Source organism: Anopheles marshallii, chromosome 3 (genome assembly GCF_943734725.1).
Source record: "Anopheles marshallii chromosome 3, idAnoMarsDA_429_01, whole genome shotgun sequence".
Classification (NCBI taxonomy): domain Eukaryota; kingdom Metazoa; phylum Arthropoda; class Insecta; order Diptera; family Culicidae; genus Anopheles; species Anopheles marshallii.
Window position 1 is genome coordinate 73,219,914 of NC_071327.1, and position 20,931 is coordinate 73,240,844.

At 44.3% G+C, this 20,931-nt stretch overlaps 1 protein-coding gene across 2 annotated transcripts in view; it reads right to left on the bottom strand.

Moving 5' to 3' along the window:
• Positions 1 to 20,931, bottom strand: part of LOC128715405 (CUGBP Elav-like family member 4) — a 303,826-nt gene that overhangs the window by 57,660 nt on the left and 225,235 nt on the right. Inside the window, exons 1-2 of one of the 2 annotated variants that reach the window (XM_053810299.1) lie at positions 18,892 to 19,024; positions 11,632 to 11,757 (exon numbers count right to left, since the gene is read on the bottom strand). In XM_053810299.1, coding sequence (XP_053666274.1) covers positions 11,632 to 11,737 — 106 coding nt within the window. In that variant the 5' untranslated portion in view covers positions 11,738 to 11,757; positions 18,892 to 19,024. Of the gene's footprint in view, positions 1 to 11,631; positions 11,763 to 18,891; positions 19,025 to 20,931 lie in introns of those variants that run through there. The other variant, XM_053810298.1, reaches the window with a different exon arrangement.

Sequence of the window (20,931 nt, forward strand, 5' to 3'; positions counted from 1 at the left end):
CCAATTTAATCAACAAATTCAAATCATACGCCTTTTTTGTCTGCCCATGTCTAATATTTGTAAGTAAATTCAATATTTATCGTGGTAATATACAAACGTGCCGTGCAGGTGGTAGGGAAATTGATGGCTTCACGGAATTCGGTATAAGCACGCGGCTTCACAATTCCAGTAATTTGCATTGCGAGCAACAATGTGCCATGGTGAATATGTTTTTACATACGAATTCCATGAATATTAATGATTTTGGGGGAGCACATTGCCAAGCACGGGCGGGAATCACTAATATGAAACCTGAAAGCCGTCTAATTGATTTCATTGTGGATACTTTCCCTTCGCGCAAGATGGAATGCACTGGAATTAACTATCTACGGAATGTGTGTTCATGTGCGTGATTGAACACTCATCTCCGGCATAAATGGATGTGGATGGGTATGCACAATGGCCACATAACATACAAAACAATTGCTTACATACTATTAAATGACAGCTCACCGTCAGTGTTTGCTCTCAATGTTTAAAATCCATGCTGAAGCTTACCTGTAACGAAAGAAAGAAGGGGTAGAAAACGGTTATTAATGGCAACAAGACCGAAACCACGGTTACATGCGGCGGTGTTTATGCGAGATGCGAATAAAAAAAAACGGAACAAGACAAAATCATTACAAAGAAATAAAAATAAGGGACACAGTTCTGTTGCCTTTAACTGTTACTGTTCTGGCGTTGTTGATTTTTTTTACGAGCCACCAGACAATGTATTGTAAATCTTCCACAGCCCGTTGGAGAATCGAGAGGGAAAGATATTTTACCAAACCCACCGGAGAATCGCGAGCAGGATCGTAAAACGAATTTTTCCTTCCACACCACTTTACGTGCCTTTAGGTCTTTACAAGCTACCCACGCCGGAGATGTCCCCGGAACGAGTAATTTCTGTCATCAAGGACCCGGAGGTGGGAGATGCCAACGCCGTGCCTTGCTGGTGGAGATTTCCGTCCTGCTCTTTCTTTTAAACTCCCCCTCCGGACGTAATGCCCACGCGGCTCCGTTCTCTTGTTGAATGTGCCATTTTCATTTGAGCGTGTATGGTCGTTGTAAGGACATTTGCATAAAAAAGCGAATCACTTTTTTGTCTGTGCCGAGGGCACATCGTGGTGGTGGTGTTCGGTGGATTGTTGTGGCGAACAGCGAAAAAAAAAAGGGAATAAAACAAGATCAGCATTGCCTTTCTTTCGCATGCCGCGCGCCGTCCAAAGCAGTCATCGCTGGGTGGAATTATTTTTTTATGAGCCTCCAGGCACCTTCGCGGGCGGACTTCGTGGCGGCTCGTGGGACACAACAAGAAAATGGATGATAACGTTCGTCAAAAGCTTTCATTGAAAATGTTTATGGATGAATCCCCTGGCGACCGTGCAACATCAGAGCCTGTTAAACCAGACCAAGCCATGCCCGAACCCGATGTGTGTGTGTCGTGGACAGAGGGAAGGAATCTCGGCATGTTTGAAATTTTGCAGAAAAAGAAATAAAAAAAATCCTTCCTACAACAACAGCCCGGCAGAGATCAGGGGCCACCGAACAACAGGCAGAGAAACCGAACGCATTATATTCATTTTAAACAACTGTGCCGAATGCTGGTACATATTGTGTTCCCGAAACATTAAAAACGCATTACCGTCTCAGGGAACGCGCGATGAGCATGTCTCAAGACGCTGCGGTAGTGAAGAACAACGTTCTGCAACGCATGTCGCATCGCATTACTTTCGGCCGCACCTTACAGGAGAATGTTTGCGCGAGCAAACTCCGTTCCTATCTTCCATCAGTCTCCGGTGCGCCGGCTTCCCTTATTGAAAGCCCCATTGTGAATGGCTTTTCAACATGCCCGTACGCTGATAGGGTTCCCCAGCGGCGCTAAATACCTTCCGATACCCTTTGCCACTCCTTCAGACATCGATTCTGAAAGGGCCACACGACGAGGGATTAAATTAAATTAGAATTAAGCGCCGAAGCGGGTAGTGTAAGGTTATTCTTTGGGCTTGAGGGGTTTTCTATAACCCCCCATTCGGCACTTGGCAGCGAAATTTTGATTTCGCTTCGTTCAATTCATTCAAATCTACGCGATGAAAGGGGTTTTTTTTTGGACTGAAATGTGCGGAAGTGTTGAAACCGAAAACTTTCTAAATACGCACCTTCCTCATCACCGGCGTAACGACCGATTCGGGTGCTCGCTTGAATGGGGAATTAGTGTGGAAGGGCACATAAAGAAGAAAAAAAAACTCCCGTCATTAAAATGTGTTTTGTACGAGCTGCGTAGGATGCTCTCAGCAGAAGGATAGCAAGCCCAAAAACGCAGGTCTTTAATCTTCCAGCGCCATTCGGTGCCGTGGTATTGTTGAGCAACCAGGTAAATCCTTCTGGGAGGCCACTAAACGAATCGTACTTTTCGATATGAACGATGAATGAAAAACTTTGCCACTTCTTTTTCCCGTAGGATTTGGGACGATGTGAAAGAAGCGAGCGAAACGGCAGAGACAGAGGACACACACACAAAAAAATCCCCCGATGATGGGTTCGGAGCATCGTTTGCTTAGAGTAAGGATCGCTCACAGTTTCTTGGTGAAAACTTAGACATCCGATGGTGGAATATATTTTGCTTGTTCCGCTCACTCCTGTGTCAGGAAAAGTTGTTCCATTTCACCCCGGTTTTGCCGTTGTTGTTGTTGCTACCATCCCTTGATACGGCCCGAAAGCCAACCGTACGTTCCTGCAGCACCGGCGGAGTGTACTTTATTTATGCGAATATGTCAGTAAATATATTTTATTACATCTCATTGACAGGCGGTAGCGTTAGCGGTGGAAGCGAAATGGATGCTGTTGTTATTTGCCAGATCTCGCTTGATTCCTTCCGATCATCCGGAACCGTCTCGGTGTTCAATATTCGTAGCGGACAAACAACACACGGACCCGAACCCGAACTAAAAGCGTTAGTGGTGCACCAACAACAACAACAACACCAAAAAACACACACTCTCACACAGCATACATCTTCCAGAAGCAGCACTTGGGAGAGCAAAAAAGTTTTGTTGTGTAATTCACCCCCTGCATGCCTGCCGGGCCATAGACTCGTTCGCTTATAGATGGTCGGTCCATGCGGGTCAATCACCCGAAGGGGGTTCCACACTCGCTCGGGGGAGGTAGGAAAGTTTTCCGAAACCGAGCTGTTATACGGTACGTTACACCGGGTGGCGGGATGGTGGACTTCTTCCTTCGATGTGACATAATGTACACGGGGCCGCGTGACGATACTCGTGAGAGACGTCGTCGTTGGCCGTCCAGAAAAGTCGTCGACGACAGGAAAAGCGAGCGCACGACACCGACAACAACAAAAAATTGATTGGAAAGTATGTGCTCACTCGACGTATTGATGATATCCTCCAGTGGGTTTTGTGTTTTTGTACTCTTCGTCTTTTCCAACAGTTGCTGGAAGCTCCTGGCCCTCCCTCTCACCACAAACATACGAGTCCGAAACGAGTAAAACTGGCGAACTTTTCTTAACGATCTTCAGTATGTGCCGGTTTTTTTTTTTTGGCTGCCACACTGCCGGTTGATGGTCCTAAGTTTAACCGCCGGTTCCTACGTGGAGAGGGCGAAAGACTTCGATTGTCCTTACTCAGCAGGTTCGGGGCGTGTGAGACACCCCACGGGACAAACAATTTCGGCGGTTAGTCGCTAGCAAACTTTGGTCCATCTTTCGACCGGTTTTCATCACGACGTCCGGGTAGTGGTGAGTGAGTTTTCCGTGACACTCGACCCCACCCGTGGTGGTTTTGTGGTATTGGATCGGTTTTCCGGTACCAACTGTGCCCGCCAAAGGAGATGACGAAGAAAGCAATAGCACAAACACTTCACAAACACAGACACGAAATGAAGTTGCTCACTAGAAACAGTGGATCGGAATGGCCACAACATCAGTAGCGATAAAAAGTTTTAAGGACCTTCAAGATCGATTTCAGACACGCGCGTCCAAACACGAGTACGCCCGTCCCGTACGGCGCATTTGCCTCCCATGGTTGTTACATAGTAACACTTTTGATTGCCTACGTCCACAGACACACAGCAGCAGGTCGCTTCAATTGCTGCCACAGCTACGGGATCACATCCAACGGCACCGCGTCCTGATCACATCCTCATGATGGTCGGCCATAATGGATGTAATAAAACTCCATCATATCTGCGTTCCAGCAGGTTTCGTAGCGCACGGGCACGGAATTCCCATCCACATTCCGGCGGTTGTTGTACAGCCGCACGTGCAACTTCACAAAACAATTTTATTTCTCGTACGATTTGGAGCAATGGTTCGCGCGTTCAGCTTCCCTCACAAATGGTAGGTAATTTATTTGTGTGTGTGTGTATTGTCTTGACCAACAGGAATGAATCTCTCCGTTTGAAGATGCGCTGTTTGGGGGTTTGGGCTTTACGTGTTTATGGAGCTTTTGTTTTTTTCCTACTTCAGGCTTTGGGTGGACTTCACGCATCACCCAAAAAAAAAAAAAACATTCGATGGCCAATTCGTGGCGATTTCGCTGTCCTTTTTATGGCACTATTTGGAGGTTTTGTGGGAAACTTTTCCCATTTCACTTTCTTTTGGTGGGGGACTGGCGCACGGCTATTTCATTTGTTTCCTCGGCACTCTGCACCAGGATGAAGTCATCTGCTCGGTGGTATTTTATTGCCAAGTAGGTAAAAAACTTTTCCAACGGCAGCAAAGAATTACAAGCACTTTGTGTCGAACCAGGCGGAAGGCCATACTATTTATCTCCTGCCCATGAGCCACGCCCGATAGTTGGGTACTGGGCTGTGAAACTCGTGGAGGCGGGGCGGAAATTCAAGAACGTAAGCACTTTCTCGAACTACTACTGTTGCTCCGTCGTGTGCTGTTCCCATGTTCAATTATGGCTTGGGAAAACAACTCCGGTTCACGTTTCCGTTTTGTGTATATTTTTATTAAAATTTAAAGTAAACGGTAACGCACCATCAGCTCACATTAGGGCGGTAGAGGCACGCTCTGGAAATAGCAACAGTGCAGTGCACAGGAAGAAGTGAGCTTGGAGAGAGAGAGAGATGGAGCAGAAAACATGGTTTAATTGATCTTTTGCTGCTTCTGTAAACAGTCGTGCGCTGTAGTTTCATAATGAAGCCAAAACAATCCATCGGGTCTTGCGCTTGGCACGTACGACCATAATCCTTTTGTGCCGGAAGGATCTCCAGAAGGGTCCTCGTGATTGCCACTGTGCCACATCGACTCGGTGTCGATTGTTGGCAAGTTCAAACGATGCACACTCACTTCCCTGTACACCACGCTGGGCGGTGGCTGTAGTAACGCTCTGGTACTGATTTGCCCATTACACGAAAAGCCAGAAAGCAATCAACTTTCTCGTGACGTCTACTTCAAAGCGGTGTAGCAGAAATTTAATTACTTTTTGTGCTTTTGAGAAGTATATCGAACGCAGGAGCATGAACCGTCGTTCCGAAGCTGCTCCTTGCCTGACGCAACGCGAAGGTGCTCCACCTTGGATCAGCACAAGCCAAGGTGCAGGAAAGGGTGGAGTTTAATTTTGATGTTGAGCGTGCGGAGCAGTCGCTCCACCGAAAGCCGAAACAGTGCCCGAAGCAGCACATGTAATCATCTCCGTCTCAGGGTGCTGAGTTTTACACCATGGTGGAACTGTGTCAAAAGGGGTTTTGATTGAAATCTGTTCGATTTGCTGTCAATAAAACAGTCATAGCGTTGGTTGTGCATGTGAGCGACTACCAGCTAGCGCCCAACCCCCGGGCTGATCTTTGTGACTATGATTTCTTATTTATTTACTTTCCTTTATCTACCCTGTGCAGCGAAAGATTGTCCCTTGGCTGGCGGGGCAGTTCGTCTCAAAGATTTGCTGTCAAATAAATCAAGATTCAATATTTCACTAGTCACTGGCCCTCGATACCGATCATCAATAATCCCGACACCCAACTGCCACTTGGTTGTGGAGATGGGTTGGGGACTGGCCGATGTATATGTCCCCAAGTGTGGGCACGACGACCCTTCTCGAACAAATTGAACTGAAAATAAATTTCGCACTGAATTATACATGTAATCTTTCAATTCTACCGCTGTTTTCGCAGAAGTGCACCATCGTTCACACTGTTTCGTGCCCCGAACGATGTGCGCACACTTCTTCGCAGCACATGAAATTTGTTGCTTCAGCTCATACGCCGAGTGCCTGCGGAACTACCGAACATGACAGCAGCGCTACAAATGATCGTATAAATTATGTATTTACAGAAGTAATCTCCATTTAAATGACTTCAATCAAATCCATATCGAATGCGATGGCATTTGAGACGCGCGTCCCACGATGCTCCATCTTTATCGGGAAGGATCGAACGTAGCGTCCGTACGCTCGCACGTCAGCGTTGAAGACATCGACCAGAGTGTCCTTCGATGCCCTTTCGCACTACTTCCATAAAACCCTTCGACACACTGGGTGATGTGCAAGCAATCGAAGAAATTGACAGAAAACATGGCGCTGCGACCCATCTGGGCATTCAACGCCAACTTGTCTCGTGTCATTCTGTGATGCAGTTGAAGCCTTAACACTGCGAACGGGAATATCGCCACAGGCAAGCTGAAAATGTGAACTATCGTGAAGTGCGATAGTAACAAAGAAAAGAACTCTTCAGCCGTTTTTGTTCGTGTAAAAGAACCGCTCCGCTCATCTTACCCCGTGAACTCATTATTTCCCGTCCCGAGATAAAAATGCTTTGTTTCGCTGTGGAAAACTTTCTTTTTCGCTCATTGATTCCTGCCGGGTGGTATCTTTCGGGGCTTTGGGTTGTTGATTTTTTCCTGCCACAGCCCTTGAAAGGATACATTCATTGGTAAATCTCGAAGCAGAAGAAGTACCCTACGACAAAAAAGGCTGCCACTCTTCGCGAATTAAGTCTTCTGCTTGATTCGCTTAGCGTCCACTTCGGTTCTTAATTCCACGAAACGCTCCGTTCCGTTTTCCCATCGGAAAGGGCAGCTGTTCCGTTTGGGGTTTTTTTTTGAATTTATCATGGTTTAGTGAGTGTGACTTCTATCTCGCAAGACACAGAGAGTGTGCTGTTTTTTATCTTTCTACCCGTCCAAATAATGTTACTTTTTCATCATTATCCTTTCTCTATCTGCTTTAGCGCTTGCTTTTCCCACTGGCCAAGGGCCCTTATCGGCTCCGGCCGTCAAATGGCGGACCCGGCGGCTAAGAAATGAGCGCAAATTGAGAAGAAACAGCGCAAAAGCTTACATTTTATCGAGATTGAAGTCCAGATAATGTTTGTTACGGGGCGGCTTTTGTTGTACGAGTGTCGCCATTATGCCATGCCACTGGCGGCGTCGTGTGCCATTTTTTTTGTGGGTCGGAATGTAATGGATGGAATAGAATGGCGAAAGCACTTGAACCGTTCGGGAATGGTTTTAAGTGCAACAGTTGCAATTTGTTCACAGAAGTAGTGGAGAGGCTTAAGCTTAAAGTGAGTAGGAAAGTTAGTATGACAGAGAGGGAGAAAGGATGTACTAACGCATATAATCCCGTCGCTGTAAAATAAATTACCAGCGTTCTATAGTACACAAACTTTCGCAACCGGTTCGGGGTGTCGCAACAGCTTCTCCCAAACGGCAGGATATTCATTTTATGAACCACTCTTATCTTATCTCGTAGACTCTCGATTTCTTCATCATCCTTCCGTTTCTTCTGTGCAATCCGCAAACAAGCGACAGAAAAAACAACCATTTCTTCATCCGTCGGAACGTGCTACAAGCTGCTGGCAGTGCGTGTCAAACAGATCGATAGTGGGATGCTTTTTTCACGTTCCACGGGCGTCCAAAAAACAGACGGTTCGTGCGATAGTAAAACAATTCATTTTGGCGTTTTAATTTGACGATAAAAGTAACACAAAACCCGAAATCATCGAAATGTTTCGTGCTGCGAACGGGCGAACGAGGGATAGCAAAACGAGATGTGTTGTAGAATATTTTAGTACGGATAGATCTTATCCGGTGACCCATTTTGCTGCCATCAATGGTCGCTTTTGGTGGGGTGGGCAGTTGGTTGGATTGCAACGGGACGGTTCTGTTTCTGTTGCGTGATCGAACGAACGGTTGTCCGATTTTCGGTCGTTGTTACGTTTCTCACGCAGATACCATGATGAGCCGTACTAGGGGAACCTTCTGTTCCCAAATGACAGGATCAACAAACAACAGAAAGGTACCGCTCTTTCACCGTCGAACAATACTGGTGTTTGTTGCTTTTTTTGCGAACGTGAGTCCCTTTGTTTTTAGGGACAGTTGGCAAAAAAAAAGGATTCAACAAAGCAATGGGGAGTAGATTTTCCTGAGTATCTTTAAAGGGCTTTGAAAGATTTTTATCGGGAGTGAGAAAACGTGATTGGAGTAATTTTCTTCCGATTAGCAGTGGCGATGAAAACGCACATACCTTCGAACATGCATCGGTTGTAAGAATCGATCTTTCTATTTTTGATTGCGACTGGGAACCATTTGTTCGAAATAGAAATGACAAAAGAACCAAAGCAAACGACATTGATGTTCAGCAACGATTAAAGTTTAGTGTTAAGTACTGCACTTAAACTTTGCATATTTTGAAGTTTTCAAACAAAAAACAAAAGTTGCCAATTCACTTGCTCGTGGATAAAAGCAACTTGAGATTACAGATTCAACGCCGTTTATGAAGTTTTCTTTTTAGTTATGTTTTGGTCCAATTGTACCGTCTGACTTGTTTTCCATTTATGTTTTAATTAATAAAACCCCGTGAAAGAACTTCCTTGTTATGGCAAAAAGAAAGGACTGGAAAGAACGGACCAAAAAAAAAACACATTTACCATCCCGAAGTGCAATAAACTTTTCCCTTTTCGTTTCTATTACCGTGCGCGGTGCGTTTCATCATGTCCCTTTTCTGCTTTGGATCAGATCATCCCGACCATTCGTCACTGCCAGTGTTGGGACAGAACATTTTTTCTATAATCAGCAGTCAGTGCAGGGGGAGAATTTTTAATTAGTTTCATTTTTTAAATAAAAAGTTGCTCGCAAAAGACAAAGTTATTATGGCGTCAAAGTCAAATTAAAATGAATTGAAAAAAAAAACCGGCACGATTGATGAAAGAATTTGGCAAAGGGGAAAGCGTGGCAAATGGTCACCAAGTGGATGGTCAAATACCACCGTTCGGGACGCTGGTAGTCACCAGTGACCATGACAACTGACAATGATAAGCCTGGTCAATCCGTCGGAGAAGTGAATCACCTTTGCTTGTTAAAGCAACGAAACAGCGGTACAAAAACTTGCAACAGCGAGCGGATTGATGGCGGTGGATGTAAAGGTCGTTGAAACAATCGCACACAAAGAGCGTGTAAATACGGCCAAAAGCTGTTGGTCCCACAAAATGGCCCCTGTACAAGCCGAGAAGTGAAACACACAGTGTGACAAAAAAGTGATCCCGTTGAAGGTTTGTTGCAAAGTGTACGGTTTTTGGTAAAGAGAAAATCCGAGATCAGAAGTGAAATGACGAACACAACCCAAAACAGCAACAGAGACGAAGAAGTAAAAAAAAAAACACAAGCCATCGAACAAAACTAGTAAATCCTCTTACTGCTCTCAGGGCGCCCTAGCGCGCTCAAGTGGTCGACTGATGAGTGTGCATTTGAGGTTCTTTTGCGATGAGAAAAATGCGCTTCGTCTGTCACGGGTGCATACGGAGGTCCCGGGGATAAAGGAGGAAGACAGCTGTAACCGGGGAACAGTCCACGGTTCAAGCCTGTTCCCGGTTAGCAGTAGGTGACACAAGAAGGTGCTCCACCATGGGCGAGGTAAAATAAATGATACAAGTCTCGAACGAACCCAGCTTCTGTGGGGATCCACCGGCTGACGGATGGACTCTCCAAAATGAGGTAATTGAAATGCAGGCAAAGAGCTGGAGGTGAGAGAGCTTGAGCTCACCGAAACAAAAGCAAAAAAAAAAAATGCACACGAATATCCTATGCCTGTGAAACGAAAAATTGTATCCAAAAGGACAATGTCCAAAACTAGAGAACTAGCGTCTAATGGATAGGACGCGAAAGAAACAAAGAGCTGGTCGCCCGTAGGGTGGAAAAAAACAACCGCTCAGCTCAGAATGAATGGACTTTTCACTCGCGGACCTAGGACCGGAAGGTGAACCCGTAGTGTTTATGTGCCCGGATATAGTTAGAGAGAAATGACTGGCATTTTTCCAGAGCTTAAGGAAGGATTTGAATTCTTGTATTATTATAGTACACTGCGAACCGTGCCCCGGGAACGGTTGTGTCCGAAACAAGGGTAAAGGGAGTTCCCGGTGGAAGAAAATTGTTCCAGCGAAAAACCCACGCTGATTGCACCACCACCGGGCAGCAGCTTTTCGTGCTGTAATTAATCTTCCCACTTGGAGTTGGAGGTTTTGGGTGTTTTTTTTTGGTGTGTGTTCTTAACTTATTTCGACCTCGGACGAGCATTTCGCAACCCCGAAGTGGCAATCCATGGGGTGGCACGTAGATTGCGAAACGTTAGATTGAAAAGCGCGAATGAAAATGAAAACCGAAAGCTTAAATGAGCAATTAAAATGATACGAATCATTCTTCTTTTCCCATTCTGCACCGAACGTGTGATATTGCGTCCGGGGCAGGGAATCGTTCCGTCGCTTGTGCAACGTTTACAAATTGCCTTGCTCGATAGACTATTGGTTGTTTGGTGAGTGAATTTGTATTGAGTGGCAAAATAAGTTCACCAGTGTGATGTTGTACGTGTGTAGAACTCTGTAATATTGGTTGATGTAGGATGATTTAATTTTCATGTTCATGTTTCATGTTCATGTTTTCTGATATCTTGATGTTAAGCTCATGGTCTTGATTAATGATTGAAGCGCTATAATTATTTTGTCAGTTTGGTTTTCATGAAATGAAAACTTTATATGAGTTATAAAAGGCTAGTGTACTTTAATTATTTATGGTGTTTTGAAAACCTTAAACCTGTTGGTCAACCGGAATCGCCCACGAACCGCTCAAAACATACAGAACACAAATAGAACATGTAGCTTCCATACCAGCCAACAGAGGATCATAGAGACACACATAACAAAGGCACAAAACACACACACACACACATACACACTTTCTATTACATAAGAACGGCACAACACGCATACCAGTGAAAGGAAGGCTAGTGCTCGTTGTGTATACGTGCATGATAATGTTGTTAACTGTTCAAATACTTTGGTGAACACGCACTCATTGAAATATCACAACATTAAAGGTAACGCATTACAAAGCATAGAAGTGTAAGGAACATATCAAACTTTTCTTCAATACAACGTAGGGAAAGAAAAACACAGAACAAAAACAAACGTTTGATAAAAACTCATGAGACAATTGAACAAAAGTAGTTAAGATATGTGTCAAATGAAGTTGACAAAAACCAAAACGGAAAATCGTAAAAGCAGCACATAACAAACCGGTACCGTAGCGCTAGTAAGTAAGTACGATAGGTCAACAATAGGTGAGCCTAGAATAGGGGTAAACATTTATCAACTTACCTTTGCTGGCACCGTCTGGTCCTCTCAGGATCGTGCACTCTTCAATGGTTCCGAACGCGTTAAACAACTGTCTTACATCCTCTTCAGTTTGCTGCTTGCTAAGCATGCCAACGAAAAGCTTTCGATCTAAAGTGTGATGCAATGCAAAAACACCGTAACATAATTGTTTTGTTATTGTTTTGTAAGTAGTTGTTTGTTTTTGCAGACCGAATTTGGGTTTTTGGTAGTTTGTTTTTGCGTGCATTTCAAGGAATGAACGTGATGATGATGTTGATGATGGTGGTGGTGGTGGCGGTGGTTATGTTGGTTTGGATGGAGTTAATTAATTTGATCGTTTTTGATTTGATGATGTTTCGCGTTCGTTCCAATTTCCGAATGATGAAGTCGAAATGGATGATGGTTGGTTGTTTTGTTTTGGAGTTTGTTTTGTTTTTTACCACACATTTACCACACAACACACGCCACGTACGGGAATGGTTTTTTTTATAGTATCATTTTTTCAGGTTTGTTTGTTTTTTTTTGTTTGGTTTTTTGCATGAAGAGCGAACAATGGATTTGACATAAAAAAGAAAAGAGAAAAAGAAGAAAAAAGTAAATTAATAATTTTGCATCATGAACAATTAGCGCTGACAGTTTCTGTGTTGAAGTGTTTGCGTGCTTGTGTGTCGTTTGTTGTAAGGATAAATGGAAAGTTAATTTTTAATAAAAAACAAAAAAGAAAATAAGATGAAAACCATTTTAACAAAACACAAAACGAGAAGAATTGTTTAAAACTGGCAACTTAAACAAAATGACAACGAGTAAAAACAAAACAAAAACATATAAAATCAAACCATCCGAAGGACGGAAAGGCAGAATCACAAAAAATAACTAAATAAAAACACAACACAACGCGTTCTGGTTGGGTTGGGAAAGTGTTTCGGGAAATGCGGGTAGGGTAACACAGTGTAATTTTTATTAATCATAGTGCCAGCAGTACAACGTTCAATAAACAGTCAATTAACAACAGGATACGATTATCTAAGGAAAAAAAACAAACAGTTGAGCTTGTAAAAGATGTATTGTAAAACACGTCCACTATATAATTTTTGGGTTTTATATAATGTTTACCTTTACGCCTTCAATGTAGGAAATGTTACGAACAGGTAAGAGCAAGAAAGTGTGAAACGGTTAATGGTGATAAGGCAAACAGAAAACCAGACATTCTAACACAAAAAAAACCGATAAAACTGTTCTATTGATTGGTGTGATACATCATCACAAGGCGCTATCGTGGCATTGCATTGTCACAAGCTAGCAAAACGAACATTAACTCACAACAAGAAGGAAAGGAAAAATACTACACCATGTGGATGAAAATATCTACTAAACATGTAATGTCACAGCGACGCTAAGAATAACCCCGGTTTAATTGTTGTTTATTTAAAAAAAATCTACCTTGTAATTAATTAAAAATATATGGTGAGATACCATTTTTATTTGTTTTTAACAATATAATACGAAACCCTATCTGCTATGAAGGCAACAAGATGAATTGAACAGATTCGGCTGACGCAAGCAGACGGCCTACGGTACGCTTTATTGATCCAATCTGGTGATGTGGCCTCAAACGGGCCAAATAAATAAAAAATACGTAGCGTCTACGCGTAATTAGGATAATTTATGGCTTCTCTTTCAAAGCCGCATCTTACTTTGTGGCACCCAAGATCCCTTCGGTGGAAAGAAGGCATACAACAATCTACTTTGTTCGAACTTTTACTCCAGCCATCAGCCGGTAACAGGATCGAGGGGCAAAAAGATAACGCACACAAATGGAACAAATGCTTAAAGAGATTTTTTGCAATGTAATTTCTTCGGCTATTTAACGAAAGAAGATAAAGATTGAATTATCGTACCATGCTGAAGATTACATTCTTTGCGTTTTCCATTCGATACCGTTTTTTTTTTGCTTTGCAGCCTTTTGAAAAAAATATTCTTTAACTTTCTCTCAGCGTTGAAAGCCAAACTTTCATTGGGAGAACAGACACCTCGAAGAAAATATTGAAGATGAAAACGAAATGTATTAATCAATTTCCACTAACAATGACGAAGTAGCAAACCAAGCAAGAGAGCACCGGAAGAGCGGCTCTGTCGATCACAATACGAGACAAAGGATCATAAAGAAGCTTTCGCACTCACGTGATGGTTTGGGGATAAGTACGACCTCCCCCCGAGAATGTCCCACTCTGTCTCCTTTCTTCTTTTAGTCAAAAGGGCATGAAACGGTGAGTTTTTTCTACCCATCAGCAGCCCGCAAGGTGCAATTGTTCGTCCGTACCTTTTCCTGCAACTGCAGAGAGACCTGCTTCCTTATGCTAATGAAAAAATATTTTGTCCCTTCCTGGTTATTACAATCGTCGTCGTCGCCCTTTTACCGTCCCTAGTTGGTGGCTGTTCACCATCGTCCAATGGCACCTTCGCCACGGTTACGGGAGCATCGTTTCTGTTTAGCACTGGTGACGCTTTTCTTTGTCCCCGGGTGCTCGGTACCGTCCACACCCAAAAAAAAACCTTGACGGAATTTTAAACGAAGCATCCCTTCGAAAGCGAAGATGTGCCGTGTTCCTGAGTACCGGAAGTAAACATCTTTCCACTAACCGAAAGAAAACTACCACCGATCGATTGAGCACGGAGCTACCACCCGTTGGGTATTGCCGCGTGCAAGCGGTAGCAGCGGACGTGATGAGTTTTGCTAACGATGTTTTCGCAAACTATTAGTTGAATCATGGTGCACTTCCTTCTGCTTCCGAGCGCAGAAGATGCTTCTGCCCACAGCTTTGGGGGCCATGGTGTTGTATCGTGCGAGGAACCTCTGAAATTCCGAATTTCCCCCTGCCAGACAGGATGAACAGATTTGTTTCGCCATCCGCCTTTTCGGTTTCGGCTTCAAAGTGCATTAAACGATGCACCCGAGCGGAAGCGGAAACGTTATCCATCCGTGCGCTTCCGGATGGACGAGGGATGAATATTATGTAGCTCCCTGGCCACTGCCTGGTACCGAATTTTGGAGAGTGACTGAGACCGACAGGGCGTCCTATGATCCATTGTTGCGGTATTGGATTGGTCTACCGGTTCTGATGGGAGATATCGACACAGATTGAACACTCCGTTGCATGCAAACGTCTTTCTTTCTGGCTTTTCGAAAGACGCCACAAAGGCACGGTGTCTGAGCGTAAAATATGTTTCCTATTCCCTACGAGTTTCGTTTCGTCCCACAGACATCGGGCAGGGCAGGGCTTGAGCGGTGGAGCAGTGAGCTCGTCAGAGGAGAAGCATCCAACTTCACGTCGTAGGGCAATGAATCATCGATTGAAGTAAAATTTGCCAAGAAAAACCGATTAGCATCGCATCAATAGGACGCTGAATCTCTATTACGCTCGAGGCTGTTCTCTTGGGCTACATTCAGCATCCCCGTAAGCTGCCCAAAGACAAAAACTTTATCCCCCCGAAAAAAAAAACCCGGCAAAAGATTAGGTCTTTGAAAAATTATCCTCAATTTTCGGTCGCTTTACCCTGTTTTCGGTCGGTGGTTTTCGGTCACTAGCTACCATTGGATTATATTACCATTAGACATAATTCGGATCATTATACGTAATTTATGAGATTCGATGGGTATCCTTTTCAGCATTTCTAATCTTGTTAATTACACCAACCGAGCATACGAGTTTGGCGAGAGATGGATCGCGCTGCACAGATTGGCTGTGTGGACCGATTCTAAATAGCAGGCCAGAAGGTCTCGATCGATTGTCGCTTTCGTGGTTGCGTCCGAGCGAAACCTCCCACGGATGAGCTGCGAGCATCACGCGCAATACGCGATGAGTAGAGCCCTTCTTCCTTTGCCTTGTTTTGCCCGGTTCGATACGATACGGCCGAGACGCTGGACAGAATTCATTTGTAAATTTTCTCGATTAATTCTGATAAATCAACACCCGCCGGAACTGGAGCTTGCCAGTCGGACGCTACGTCTACCGGCAAAGGCACCACCGTTAGCTGAAGTAGGTGACAGTCACCCCGGCCATTAGTGACATTAACAAAGTTCGACTGCCAAGGGTAATGAGGCGATAGATAAAATTAATGAGCTTCTTGGGTATTTTGCTTTGTTTCCGGCGGTGAGCGAGTACGGGACACGATACACCCGTCTGCGAAGGTTCGGCGGCCACTGTCGGCGAAAGTTTCTACTACCATCATTCGAAACCACCAAAGCTACCGCAAACGAATGGCAATTAGGCGGAGTACAATTTCCCCATGATTTAGTGAGTCTAAAAATCTGACCTCAGCAATGGGACCGAATTGATAGACACGGAAAAGTATGGTTGAACATTATTATGTAAGCCATCAATTTTACGTGAAAATTCGTGGCACATGCTAGAACAATCGTAACAAACAATTGTTAGAACATGCACAATAAATCTCGAATTGTTGGATTAAAGTTGGGTCTTATCCTCTTAAGTTATGGACGTTCGATATTTTAGGGTAGTATCATTCATGTTCAATTTTCTTCAGTCTATTGCCTGGTGCTACACAGGTACCAACAACCGCTGTTTAAAAAGGTATATTCTGAGGACCTTTGGATCATTCTCAAGATGCGGAAGTGGTGCGCAGTAGAAAACAACGTGAGAATATTAAATTTCTGTGGTTGTCCCATTAACTTTGGCACGCTTTGTCATTTCTACTTAAGTCCATCCTTTCTTAAAGCCATGCCAAACACCACATGCGCTCGAAGACGCATGGTACGAAGAAAGGGCCAGTGACCGGAACGTGGTAGATATTACGGTTCACAGCATGTGATCAAAGTATTTATTTTCCACCGACAGCAATTAAGGATGCTTTCTTTTGGTAGAGACCAAAATAGTACGTACTCTGCCATGGCACCACGATTTATTCACCCGTTGACGTTGGGTAAGACAGTGAACGTATATAAAAGGGCATCGGAAGACAAATGAAGAATACAGGATATGATTAATTTTCTTGCCCAAGGAAAGCAGCGAGAAGAACTAAGAAGTCGAGGCGGTCTACCCACCGGGACATTCATCCAGTGTTCTTTGTGGACAGGCTAAGTCTTAGGAGATGAAGCTTGCCTGGGACACATCCCTTGCATTGGGTTCGGGATGCGTTAATTCATTAGTTCAGTTTGCCCTCCCATTGGCGAAGGATCGCTGGCCAAACTGCCAAGACCAAATACCGACCAGTATCGAAAAGGATAATGAATTAATCTGACGACAGCCTTTAAGAGCTACATCCAGCCAGTCTCGGAACTCTCGGGGCGCACAGTCGTGGGAAGCACAGTCAGAAGACGTTCGAGTTCGCTGATGAACTAAGGGCAAATTGGTTTTTTGGAATAATGTTTTGCTATCGACACATTAGAGATGTAGAAATATTTCCAGACATGTTTCGGTGCACACATCGTTCGCCGATTTCCATAGCTGTTGAGGTAAAAGATGGATTAATAGTCAATATTACACCACAACAACCAAATTATTAAACAATCGAATGGTTCAATGAGGTATACGTGACACATAGCATGAACATGGTTTGGTTAATTTTGAACAACTCGCAAGCAAACAGGTGTGGCCGAATAGGTTTTGCGATTTAGTTGTGCCTGTACCATACCTCACTGAGCCGGACAGCCAAAGACACGCACACAGAGAGAATAATTATCAAATGTATCACAGTGGTGGGTTAGAGAGTTACACCAACGATCATGACATCAAGTAGAACTAAGTATATGGTAAATGAACAACATCGAAAATATGCACCAATGAATGTCTACGATCTTCAGTCACAACAAAAAAAAGGGTACGTTCTAATCGGTTTCCGTATTCTCGGCGTGGTCCACATTCCAACCACCACTGTTCTGCGCGGAAAACGAATGTCCGGTGCAACCTGGAGCGAACGAAACGTATGCAACCGGAACGGGCTGTGACATATCGTACGCATTTGCTTAGGAAGTGGACGAGCGCGGTTTCAGTGTTGTGAGATGAGCATGAGCACGGTTTTTTTTTTTCAAAACTACTAAATAATTACGGACATCCTAGGAGAATGCATAAATCACGACACTGTAAGATTACGACACAACGAACAAACAGAGCAAAATAGGAATCAATGCATACAACGCAAAAAACAAGGAAGTACGGTATTGGGAACCAGATAATGTAGTAGTCAATGGGTGTATTTGAACGGCAACACGCAAGGCAAAGGCGGGAAACATACGGGCGACCCATAAGTAACTGACTGACAACACCTCGGGGCGAGGCCAGACGCAGCAGTGCACTGTGGCTGTGGGGCAAAGGGGGAGAGAACGAAGAGGAAAGGCAGCCGAACGGTCCCCCGACCAAGTATTCTGACTTCGGAGAAAATTGGAATGCGATACAGAGTAGCTAAAGCCGTCCCCGGTTGCGGACGGATGGGAAACTGTATGTTAGTCACGAATCATGGCGTTAAATGAATATTAAAATTTGGGGTTTGTTGTTGTTTTTCTTCCTCCTTTCTTTTTTTCTTTTTTCATCATCATTTCCACCACATTTTGCTTCGCCATGCGACTTCCCACTGGGTGGGCAAAAAGTTCCCTTTTACAGTGCACGGGTCGTCTAAGGGTAAGAACCGGACGAGAACGGTAGAGTGGCGCGTACGTTCGTACACTGCGTGAACAGAAAACCAATTTCATGCTACGATGTGAAAATCCGTGTGATTTTCTTTATCTTTTTTTTCTTTTGGGGGTAGTGGTGAGTTTGGCCAGTCACCCCAAAATCCCTACTGGGGGCCGTCTACAGTGATTGTGGTTCGGTGGTTCAGTGGACCAACATTTGCATAGCTTTGCTTCGAGGCAAGCAATCGTGGCGAGCGTGGCACAGTATTGACCGTTCGTTAGTTTTGGAGATTGTCGGCGAATGTCGGCCAGGAATTGTCCGACAATGACTCGACATAGCTCGGCATGGCCGATGGTTTAATTTATGATCGAAGGTGACACTTTTTGCTGGGTGTTTTGCACGCAGCACAGAAGGAGCTTGGTGGTATCGCGTATCGCATCCCAATCTTGTCGCGTAACGGAAGTCATCGTTTAGACGAGAAGGTGGACCTTTCGGCGATTTTTTTTCCATTCACTCTCTCGCTTTCTCTCCCTCCACTTATCCGGGTAATGGTCGGGAGATGGCGCAAGGGAACGGTGGGAAGGTGTGTTGGTGGGGACATTCACGTGACACATAGTAAAGGACATAATCTTACTTTTCAGAACTTGCACTGACGGAGATGTGCCCTCTGGTCGCCTGTCAGCATTTAATCGGTCTTAGATGACGTTCCTATCGGAGGGATGGAATGGGAATCTTCCACGAAGCAGTCTTCCTTTTCTGTTCTCTTCCGATCTTTGCTAAGTACACTGTTTTTTTTTTCGTTTCTTCTCTCGTTTTGTCTGTTAGCTTTCTGTGTGTTTGTGTGTGTTTCAATACCGTTGAGCACCTTGAATTTCCAGTCTTTAGACTCCTCTATAAATCCGTGTTTGTTGCGGTTTACTCTTTATCGTTCTATCAAATAGTGTCTGTGGTGTGTAAAAACAGTATTATTTTCCCTAATTCCAGCACTTCTTCACTATCACAATGTGTATGCACTACCGAAACCAATCATTGTACTATGCAGCATTCCGAACGAAAATTCTGCCTTGTTGTGTTACGCAAAACGCAGAGTTAGGTTAAGCTCTTTTCTTAGTTGTGTTAATTTGTTTGTTTTATGTTTTTCTTGTTGTAAATTATCCTAAGCTTATTGATTGTAATTGAACGTTCGTGCTGATACGTTTCCTGCGCGTGTCTCACGGGGTTCTGAAATGAGTGTTCAGTAAACTATGTGCGATGGACGATAGGAATCGGCATCGACTTCGAGTGAAAGGTGGCTGCAATTATAGAAAGTAAAAGAAAGAAAAAACCAAATAAAGTACCAGTCGCGCATGTGTCCTGCGATTGCCAACTACGGGAAAGAACATGTGTAAAGCCGGACAGGTTGTTGCTGCATGTAAATGGGGGGTAAATAAAAGTTTTTGAACAGACGGTAAGACGATGGGTTGGACGATGATGGTTTTGTGTTCATGTAGAGCAGTAGCTTACCGCTAGGCAAAGTTATTCGAGTGGGTGCCTGCGTGAAGGCAAAGCATTCCGGACAATATTCTCAGTCGCCCTAAACAAATATGATATCGTGCTAAATAGCTTTATTTGTTTAAAGTCTTCATCGTGGCAAATTCATAGCACAAACACGTCTAAATTTGCGTTTAACGAAGAAAAAACCGTAAAATGATAGCATTGCAATCACTCGGTAAACGGATGCTTCACTTAAACCGTCAGGGAAGGCTCGGTTTTTTTTTTGCGTTTATCTGCACACTCTCCAATACTCTTAACCAGCAAACTATTTTGACTGAAGCGAAAAGCGAACCATAAATGGGAGCTGAGGAACAAAAAAAAATGCGAATAATTAAAATGCAGAAGTAAACAATTTCAATTTACATCGCCATTTTTTCGCTCCTCCGTGGGCGCGTTTTGCTTCTTTTTTTTTTGTTCATTTTCCACCCTTTGGCCATTACTTTGCCACAGGTGCAGTTTGCATTCAGTTATCATCACGCACCAGGGACGACGACGATGAGCAACATCACTCGGCTTTAGTTCGCTGCAAGCTATACTCCCATCAGTCGGCCATTTGGAGCCGGTTTGGGAGGTTTTTTTCCCCCATTCATTTCCCACGAACGAAAGAGTATGCTTTCTATTTGGAAGCATTTATCGCGCAACATAGAATGTGACTGGAAAGCTATAGTGGAAGGAAGGAGCAAAAAAAAACAAGCAGTACGAAGCAACTAACGATGAAAACTCATTCGGACGTGCCGTAAGAGCGTTGGGTCTAATTTTTCCACCCATTCTCGGTCGGTCTTTGGAGCCTCCGGTGGGAACCATCCATCGGTATGCATCCAATCCGCGCGTAGCCCGGGAAAATGGTTTGCTGCAAGCCAAAACCAAAGCAATTTTCCACAATCTTCGTTCTCCCTTGCGGTCGGCTGCTGGCTCGGTTGCGTCCTGCAGCGGTCCTTGGGGTGTAAGATTTTTTTTGTTCCTCCAAAATCCTTCACTTCCCCCGACCGTGCTGTAGAGAAGGACCTCGGCCACAAGAACCTAAGCCCCACGTCAGTCCACATGCTCCACACACCATTCAGGACCGAAGCGTCCTGATGATCCGACCGCAAACGTTGTTATCCTTTCCCATCGGTGTCGGCGGCTCGGGAATGTCCAGGCA